Source organism: Pseudophryne corroboree, chromosome 2 (assembly GCF_028390025.1).
Source record: "Pseudophryne corroboree isolate aPseCor3 chromosome 2, aPseCor3.hap2, whole genome shotgun sequence".
Lineage (NCBI taxonomy): Eukaryota > Metazoa > Chordata > Amphibia > Anura > Myobatrachidae > Pseudophryne > Pseudophryne corroboree.
This window is the reverse complement of record NC_086445.1, coordinates 936,123,881-936,134,062: the sequence shown is the minus strand read 5'-3', so window position 1 is coordinate 936,134,062 and position 10,182 is coordinate 936,123,881. Positions and strand designations below refer to the sequence as shown.

Genomic DNA, 10,182 nt, shown 5'->3' with positions numbered 1-10,182 from the left:
CAGAACCTGACCAAACAGCCATAGAATTCCTTAAAACCTGAGTTTCTGTCCAGTATGAGCTACCCTAGTAGAGATCTGAGATATCATTCCCTTAATAGAAATTAGCCATTCTGGCTCATTAATAGGAATCTGAGACAATGCATTACATTCCTGGGTACATGGAATGGATTCTCCTGGAGAAAAAATATCCTCTGCAGCATAAGACACAGAGTCACTGGACATGGTTATGTGAGAAACATACACCACACTCACACAGGAAAATGTCAGACACAGTTTTTCCCCAAGAACTTTCAGAGAAACATAGAGCCTGGAGTCAGCCCACACACAGCGCTTAATAAGGTAGATATAACAAATTACCTGGCGCTGCCTGTGTACCCTTAATAGACTACACAGTAATTATAAAGCCTCCCCCACTTCTACAACCCACTGGTACCGCACAGGATAGCTAGAGTCATGTGAAGAGACAGCTCTCCCTGTCAGCGTCTCTGTAGCTGGATCTGCAGGGAGGAAAATGGCGCTCTGACAAGCTCCGTCCCCTGAAACATGGCGCTGCTTCCCGCTTTTACATCTGTATACTGGCCTGAGGTATGGCGCTGGCAGCGGTACCTAGATTCCTAACAGCATGAGTGACCAGTGTAGGGTATAGGCACTGGCTCAGGGCGCCCCTCATAGCGCCGCACTGTGTACCACTGAGCCTCCGGAGCGCAGTTAGTACTGCACTCCCACCCTGTTGCCGCCATCTTCACACCAGCTCCCCACTTGCTGGGGCGCCGGTGACTCACTCGCCACGGAATCTTCTGGCTGTTAGGGGTGGCAGCATGCTGCAGGAGTGAGCGGTCGCCTGGGGCGGCTAACGATCATCACCCTCAGGAGCTCAGTGTCCTGTCAGCTGAGATAGTGGCCATTAACCTCTCAGGGTTGGACACTACTCCCCCCCCACCCCTAAGTCCCTCGAAGCAGGGAGGCTGTTGCCAGCAGCCTCCCTGTGCCTAAACTCTAATTAAAAAAATAAAACTAGAAAAACTCCTATGGAGCTCCCCTAACTGTGACCAGCTCCTCCGGGCACATTTTCTAAACTGAGTCTGGTAGGAGGGGCATAGAGGGAAGAGCCAGCCCAAACTCTTAAAGTGCCAGTGACTCCTAGTGGACCAGTCTATACCCCATGGTATTAATGTGGACCCCAGCATCCTCTAGGACGTAAGAGAAAGCCTGTTAGTGTTCAGATCTGCCATCATTTGTATATTACACCATTTGGCAATTATAGGTCATTTTTACGACAGTATTTTTAAAACTGCAAATACTTTGTTAGCTTCAACTGAAGCAGTACCTGAATGAAGGACCCCAGTGCGCCATAAAGTATGCCACCGTACAATATATACATATTTGTACCCATCAATGTGTTATGTATTTTTTCACTACATGTTAAACACACAAATTGACTGAAGAGGAATATACCCACAGGCCTAACGCTACCCACTATATCCTTCCAATACGTTTATTCAGGTGCAGTAACCCCCTTCATATTTTAAAATAAATGTAGATGAGCGATTCTCAAGTACCACTGACAGGTCATGTTTTGTGGATTTATCCCATCTGCTACCACAGACAGAAATCCTTAAAGCATCACCTGTTTCTTATTGTACCCCACTGAGGACAGTCCAGGTTTTCCATAGCATCTGGCTGGAGCACAGGTGGGTTAGTTGACTAACACAATAGATCTATGACTGCAGTATTCTGGTATTTTCCCCCTAACCCTCCCCGCACCTCTCCCTGCAGCCTAACCCTAAACGTCGGCACCCTGAAACTGTTGGCATGTCACATGAACACGTAGACCAGGCTTGTCCGACCTGTGGCTCTCCAGCTGTGGTGAAACTACAAGGCCCAGCATGCCGTGACACAGTTTTGCTATTAGGGAATGCTAAAACTGTGGCAGGGCATGCTGGATTGTGTAGTTCCATTACAGCTGGAAAACCGCAGGTTGGCCCGGCCTGCTGTAGACCGTTTCAAGATGTTGACCTGGTGTTTGCCGACAGTTTCAGCCATATGGACATTGTGGTGCCGCCTTTCTTAATGCCGACATGTTTACGGTTGACCATTGAACCAGATATGATTTGTGAATAACTGATCTGCAGGATGTCTTGAATCGGAACCTATTTCCAAACATACACCGTAGATCCATTCAATTGTAATCAACACTATTCATTTATGTAGATGGAACCAGTATTTCCTCCAAAGATAATAATGACAAAAAAATATATAAAATTCTCACAATTTTTTTTATTTTATGTACATTTTTTTTTCAAAACACGTAGAACTTTCTTCCTTTATACAATCTACAGTCTAACAACATATACAGATACAATGTGCCTACAGTACATGCAGATCTCAGACAAATTACATTCAGAGAGCTCTGTGGATGGAAATGCACAAACCTAACACAAGTTGTGTCCATGTCGTGTGCAGCTTATTAGCAGATGAAGGATACACAGAATATGGCTGTGGCAGCCATTACTACAATTACTACAGTGAATGATTGTAATTGTTTCAGTACCTGAATAAGTAAACAGTCTGCTCATATTCAACGCCAGCAGTTGACACTTACAGATTTATGTTGGAGAGTTTACCACCATATTGGAGGCTATTTACTGACCAGCGTCTTCATACTTACGGATGCGATTGCATAGAGTATTGAACATCAAACCTTGGAGAAAGATAAAGTACCAACCAATCAGCTCCTGTCATTTTTCAAACAACCTGTAAAAGGGCAGAAGCTGGTTGGTACTTTATCTCTCTCTAAACTTTGATAAATCTCCCCCTTAAATCAATGGAGTCTTTATAACTATTTATACATTGCTTTTACTCTCTCTCCCAAGTTAAAGCTGCACTCCCAGATAAGGTGTAAATATAATCACCCAATTCAACGCTCCTCTGACAGCACTGGCTTGTATGGGCTGTGTGACTGCGTGGACCAATACGAAGCTGCAATCCTGGACATGACAGCGTCTTATAGTTCTGCATGATCACACCACCCATTGTAGGCGATTTTACAGTGGTGACCAAAAAAATGATTTGCTACAGTTCCCAAAACGGCACATTCCCAAAAACCCAGCATCAGTATGGCGTTCTCGGCACTCCAGTAACTGGTAGCACTGGTCATGGAAAGTTTCATTAGCTTTTTACATGGCCAACAGCAGAGAAACCAAAAATAAATTGTTTGTATTGCTATTGCATTATTTAAAACAACCCACAGTCCCACTCGTCAGCATAGTGTGCAGTGAAATCATCTGCACAAAACACACTGGTGGCTTACCTTTATTATGTAAGCTCTCGTTTGGTGTCACACAGTAAATTCACAGACGGTTATGGAAATTCCTATGAACTACAAGTGTCAGCCCAGCACTTTCACCGAATGTCCCCGTAAAGCCTTCGGAATAGAATGTGATTTAAGACAACCTCTGAAGGCACAAATATTATTGATCCCCCATGTGTGACGGTCACACAGGCAGCGATGTAAATCAGTGGGTAGTGAGACGAACACTCGATGCCTGTCCTATTACTGGGCAGTCCTCTGGTGTCAGGCTACTTATGGTATAAACTTTTGATACAGCAATTATACATCAAGGTCCTGCAGATGAATGGTAGAACTACAGTAAGAGTTCACGACAGCAATTCAAAATGGGACATATACAAGACACAAATGACCGGGTGGCCTATTGCAGTCTAATCTGATGCGTGCTGCATACCCACAACTGTTACCAAATACAACAGACAAAGGCTTTGTATAGAATGTGTATAAGTGGCTGTTGCAGCAAGCCTATAACGCTATAAGCAAAGAAAGCAGGTATTATCCAAACAAAATTTGACCCGATACATTTTTGTGCAAAAAAAATTAAAAATCTTTACCACGTTTTTTTGCCAGATGGTTCTATCATGCAATTCAATTGCAGCCTCTTTTTTGTGCAAAAATTGACCCGTTTTTAAGCGAAAACGCACAGGATCCGGGATAAGTTCCCCGGATCCATGTGTTTTCAAGGCCGAAACCGCAAGAAAAAGTGTCAGTTATCGGAGACTTTATTTCTGACTCCGGGCAGGTGAGAAAAAAATCCCCAATAGCACCGGCTATCGAGGTCAACTGAACACCACCAGGGGGGATCAATTAGCCGTGGTCATTTACAACGGCTATTTGAATTCCCTCTATGTTTAGTACTAGATCTTTTGGGTTTACTAGTCTTGGATAGGATATCGTCAGTAAAATACAGTCACATTGAAAGGATTATTCAAGCATAATACTCATTATATAACTGGGGAATAAAAGTCGTCATCAAAAGGATTTGTGTACTTTCTGTAATGGTTACTAAATACATTGCTCTTTCTACCTTATCCCTTTCTAGCCATGCTTTAACATCACCAGGCAGTGCTTTGCATTTCAGTTAAAAAAACAGAAAAACTTTATTGCTGTAACTCATTTAGTGGCAGACATAAGCCACAGAGGGGCAGATGTATTAAGCCTGAAGAAGTGATAAAGCAGTGATAAGTGCAAGGTGATAATGCACCAGCCAATCAGCTCCTGTCGATTTAAATATTGGAGCGGACTGGCTGGTGCGTTCACATCTTGCACTTATCACTGCTTTATCACTTCTCCAGGCTTAATACATCTGCCCCAATGATCCTGTTTTGCATTATATTATCTGCGGTGCATCTAATATTCAACACAGCAGAAATGCTTTTCAGGTTAGAACATTTACCCTGGATAAAACGAGTATGTCTCTGCACAAGCACTAGCTGGAATTGTGGGCACCAATGATCAGATCATAAACGACTTAATTCCTCGACTTTTAGCGGCTTGTTTTGGCTCTTTGATTTTCAATTAAAAGGATGGGTATAATTATTGGAAATTGTATATTAGTATGTACAAGCTACTAAATCATCTACAGGTAGACAACCCCCCTAAACTGCATTAGATCTACTTAGATTACAAATTCTTCAAGGGCTATTTATACCAAATATGCATAATGACCCATTATAAAAAGTAATCTGATCACTAACAAGTAGCCATTCTCCTTGAATTTAAGATGTTTCAGTGCTTGTTAGACTGCTATAATAAATTCACATAGGTGTATAAGGCTTCCTACAATGCAATTCAGTAGAGTTAGGCTGGGTAGACACCTGACCGACACTTTGGCAGACCTGCGGTAGCGCCGACCGAGTGTCGGTTCCAGGTAAGTATACACACTTATTTATTGGCCACCTGAATGTGTGCCCAGCTTTACAGTCAGGAAGTCTGCATATGATGATACAATACTTACCATATTTCTCGTATATTAAGTAACTTTGAAATATGCCATATGCACGTCAGGCATTTTTACCTGTCGGACTGGGATGCGGTTACAGTATGTGACCGGCGGTCACGGACACCCCATACAGTGAGAATAGAACCTCTGGCGAGCACAGCGAGCCCTCTGCGTGGCAAGCACAACGAGCCTGCAAGGGGCTTCGTTGCGCTTGTCCCCCCGCCGGCAATCTAAAAGCCGGGTTCCCGCCGGCGGTATGGTGACCGGCGGTCTCCCAAACGCCAGTCACATAAACTCAAACCATCGGAACCTTTCCCCCCCAAAAAAACATTAACACCCATTGGGTTAATTACTATATGTCAGCCATGCATGAAAGGAACATTCCAAGTCAAAAGCTTGAATCTCTCTCCTAGTAAGGGAGCTGATACATTAATAAATGCCTCGTCCACATTAAACGTCCTACACCATGCAGTCACATTTACTATTATTTATAAACAAACATTATAACCTACAGGTGACCCACCTGGACTCCTGGTGATAAATCAAATTCTCAACCCATTGCCACTGGTACCAATACAGGTGTCATCAGCTACAGTACATGCACATATATAATATGCAAGTATCTCCATGCTACATACGACCACTTCCCGACTTACCATTAATGTTTTCTGTGTTTCCCCATCTATATTCATTAAATATTCCTTACTTAGTTTTGTAACACTTCGCTCCAACACTTTTAGTTTGAGTTCATTTAAATACCATTCCAAATAACGTTTTATAGGGCTATGGTATCGCATACTGTACGTCTTGCTCTAGAATGCCCTGTGCACTATGTAACCTACGCTGCCCCCACCAGGGAGAGAAATGATCAGGGGCTATACACAAATGCAATGTGCTAGCTTTAGTGCTGGGAGTCCTGCTTGCTGGTGGATGTCTCTCTAATACAGGGGTGGGGAACCTTAGGTCCTCCAGCTGTTGAACTACACATACCAGCATGCCTTGCTACAGTTTTGCCATTTGGCCATGCTAAAACGGTTGCAGGGCATGCTGGGATGTGTAGTTCAACAACAGCTGGAGGGCCGAAGGTGCCCCATCCCTGCCCTAATACATCAAAGCTTCCCTGCGCTATAAGTACAGAGGACCGGCAGGAAGCAGCCAAAAACACAGAGCATATGCATAAACGCTTTCCAAGATGGGCATCAGGGGGACCTGGTTCACTACAACAACACAGAGCCCGATTCAGGGATGTCGGCAAAACAGATGGTTTGCATAAATCTCCGACGGTGGGTGGACTGCGCATGCTCAGGACTGTGATCGCACGCAGTGCCCCCTAAGCCACAGCCTGACAGATTGCAGGCGTTAGGCAGAGCAGGCCAGCGTTCCTAAAAATGATAGCCTGTTGCCTCCATTTTCTGGGAGTGCAGAGGCCAGGGTCTGCGTCTATGGATGCAGATTTCCCAGCCCCTGCTGAGCATTTCTGTCGGTCATTCCAAGTAAGCTTCGGACGTGATGTGACGCCGCGTAATGCAGAAGGTGGCTTTTTCCTGCAGACCGCTCCTGCTGCGTTAGTATTTTTACACATCAGCAGAGATGTGTTCTGTTTCCATCTCTGAATCCGGCCTATAGTGCCTAAGACTTTTTGCCTAAGTACTTTTTCAGGAGCCTAATATGTCGTCTAGCACAAAGCACCTGGTCAGGGCGTAATTATACACCTTCTAACACTTTATAAACTGAAATTAAGACAGACTCCATATATCCACCAAGCCATGGCCATTGTCCACTCAATTATGCTCCTATTCTACTAAGCCCTCTCAGACCAAGAATCAAGATCTCTGGGAAGTATAATGAGATCATCTTCCTTAGGGGTTTCCCCTCATGCAATTAAGTTATGGAAAATAATATTTTTGAGGACCCATATCCAACGCTGCACTGGGAAACCATTTTTGGTTTTGCTCAGGCCATTCGGTTTTTAATTATTTGTCAGTAGACTTTATTGCTTAATGGCTGTGGGCCTAGGCTGGAATAAGAAAATGCAATATTGAACAAGAAATAGTTTTTCCTGTGAACTGAGGTCATCCCTGAGGTAATGTCTCTTGATTGGTGAAACTGGCACATAAACACGTACAAACTGTAATTTGGAAAATACTGCTAAAAATTCCATTCAAGCAAACATCGAGGTTGCTCTTCTTAACCTTTCACCTCCCCATACCAGAGAAACGCTTTCAGACTGTTCACTGGTCGCAATAAGATGCTGTGCTGTAGCCAATAAAACACCAGAGACTGTTTGCAGAAATCCTGACAAAACATCCATGGCTGCACTGTGATTCATCAAGCAGCCGCTTGCAGTATAAGGGTCTGATAACATATAAAATGATCAGTAGACTGAAAAATTACACTTTAGAAAACGTAAGTCCTAAATAACAAAAGGCTAACGCTGCTCCTCACCTCTATGGGGGAAATTCAAGTGTTTTGCGCTCCGGCGGCCACTAGATGGCGCCCGACGGAGTAATTCAAGTGTTGCTCCGTTCGAGCGTGTACAGCTGCTGGCGCTGACATTACCATTATGTTGTTCCGTCATTTTGACGGGCTGGTATCTATTGTTTTATATGTATCAACTTTAAAAAAAACAACAAAAAAAACAACTTGCAGACAGCTTGTTCCGTCTGGTAAATATAAAAAGGAATTCCTCATTTTACCGGCAATCACTGGCACTTGGTATATAATGACATCTAGATGGCACGTAACAGAAACTGAACGGAACGCTCTGTAAACAGTGTATTTAGGTCACAGTTGCTATTATATCTGGAGTAACTTGTCTGTGTTTAGACAAATACTTGCAGGCGGGTTGTAGCAGGCAGGCACAGCTCATTTTTCTGGAAAATGAAAATGCATGCACTATATATCCTGCTTTTATCAGGGACCGGTTCATTGCTGGCACAAGCCGCATTAAATGCATGTGAAGTACAGAAATATGTGGAACCACTGAAAAACCGTTCTAAAAGAAACTGTATAGGAGGTAATGCCAATATCAATTAACTAATCACATTCTAACGGCTTCCCAAAATGACATGTTTTGTATAGGGGGAGATTTATCACATGCTGGAGAGCGATAAGGCACCAACCAATACGCTTCTGACATTTTTTAAGCACAACCTGTAATAGCTGATTGACTGGTACTTTCTCGCTCTCCAATATTTGCTACATCTCCCCCCTAATTGCTTTGGACATCATCATCAGCTTTTGTATGCAGTTCTGTGTAGAGAAGCTTTTATGTAATTCCCATGCTGTTGTATACACATGATGATATTCTACACACGAGAAAGCACTACATGACTGGAAACTTCGTCTTAAGCACCAAAAACCCTCTTTCCGCCACAAAAAAAACAACAACAAAAAAAAACAGCCATTACGGACACAACATAAAAAAATGTCACAGCGTTTGTGTGTTTCGGGCTGGATGCGCACATAGGAGGGCCAGTATAATTATTTTATCATGCTGCCCTAAGCAGAGCTCAGTAGGATAAACAGGCGGTAAATAAATATTGGCATGTTAATTGTGTAACTCCCAAAAAAAACTAAACTTCTGAGGATGCTGCTGAAAGGACAAGGTGATGGCATAAAGTAAAACAATGAAATAATGTAACATATTGCTAGGTGGATATCAGCACTGGCCACGTTCCTGTAAAGCAGAACAACTTACAAGAACCAGTGGCTGACTGAGTCAACATTCTATGCACAGGTTACCAATCAGGAAGCAGCTTAGCAGACCAATCACATCTTCTGAAAGGCACCTCTGCGTCTTGCTGACCTATGCGTATTTTGGTTAAGTAGTTTAGTGTTTCCGTATAAAGCTCGTGAACAGTGGTTGAAATCTTTGTTTCAAATAAAATGTTTACCAATGTGACTATCATCTACTTTCGTAAGGACACGCAAGATGCAATGTGCTCGTAGAAAATAAAGCCGCTTTGTTCAAATGAATACACTGTGCCCCTATTTACTCGGCAGGAGGCACATCCTTGCTCGCTGTTGGTTGGGGAACCTGATACACCATCTCCTCCACCGCGCTCGACCCCGGAGCCACCTTCGGAGTGTCGTATAGTACCTGTGTGGATGCTGAACTGTCTGTCCTAGATAAGAGTTTGTTATAGGTCCCCACTAGTGTAGGAGCTTGGGCCCCCCCAGATTTAAATGTGGACGTCGAAGGCAGGCACATGGTTCCGGCAGGATGCCCAGACATATCCATAATGATTGGAGTGGCATATTCTGGCCCACTGGTTGGCAGTGGTTCTGCATAGGCATGATAAATGTCCTGCTCTGTCGAGTTGTAAGAATCCAGGTCAGCGTAGCCCGGTTCTTTCCCTTCCTCTGGTTTGAAGGTGGATCTCTGATGCAAGGTGCCGACTGCTCCACCAACTAGGGGCTGGGCGTATTCTGGTAAAAAACAAAATAGATTTAGTAACTTTCTTCTATCTCGTGTGTGTGTGTGTGTGTGTGTGTGTGTGTGTGTGTGTGTGTGTGTGACACAAGTATAACTTTACATTTACCATCCTACATCTTTACTGTCCTCTTATATCTCTGAAATTCATTTGATCTGATCGCATTTACCGGATTCACTCGTGTGGGGTGGCTTAGTGCCCCGACTCCTGTTTCCGTCACTCAGCAGTCTGGGAGAAGTTGGCTGCTCCCGGAGCCTGCTTTGTCTGTAGTGTCGGCTCCTAAGCTGTGTGAGGAGCCGGGTGCCGCACGTAATGTAACAGTGCAGCACCCGGTTCCTGTCACTGAGCAGGAGCAGTCACCCCTCGGCGGGTGACACCCGGGTGCAACCCGCACCCCCCATTGTGACACCACTGCCCATGGTTAATCACCTTTAGTAACCAGGTCTCAATAGTAA

General features: G+C 44.0%; 1 protein-coding gene across 2 annotated transcripts in view; it reads right to left on the bottom strand.

The window, feature by feature from the left end:
• Positions 1-2,257: 2,257 nt before the first annotated feature.
• DCBLD2 (discoidin, CUB and LCCL domain containing 2) overlaps positions 2,258-10,182 on the bottom strand; it is a 213,890-nt gene continuing 205,965 nt past the window's right edge. For both annotated transcript variants that reach the window (XM_063956268.1, XM_063956269.1), the window contains exon 15: positions 2,258-9,722. In XM_063956268.1, coding sequence (XP_063812338.1) covers positions 9,286-9,722 — 437 coding nt within the window. In that variant the 3' untranslated portion in view covers positions 2,258-9,285. The remainder of the gene's footprint in view (positions 9,723-10,182) is intronic.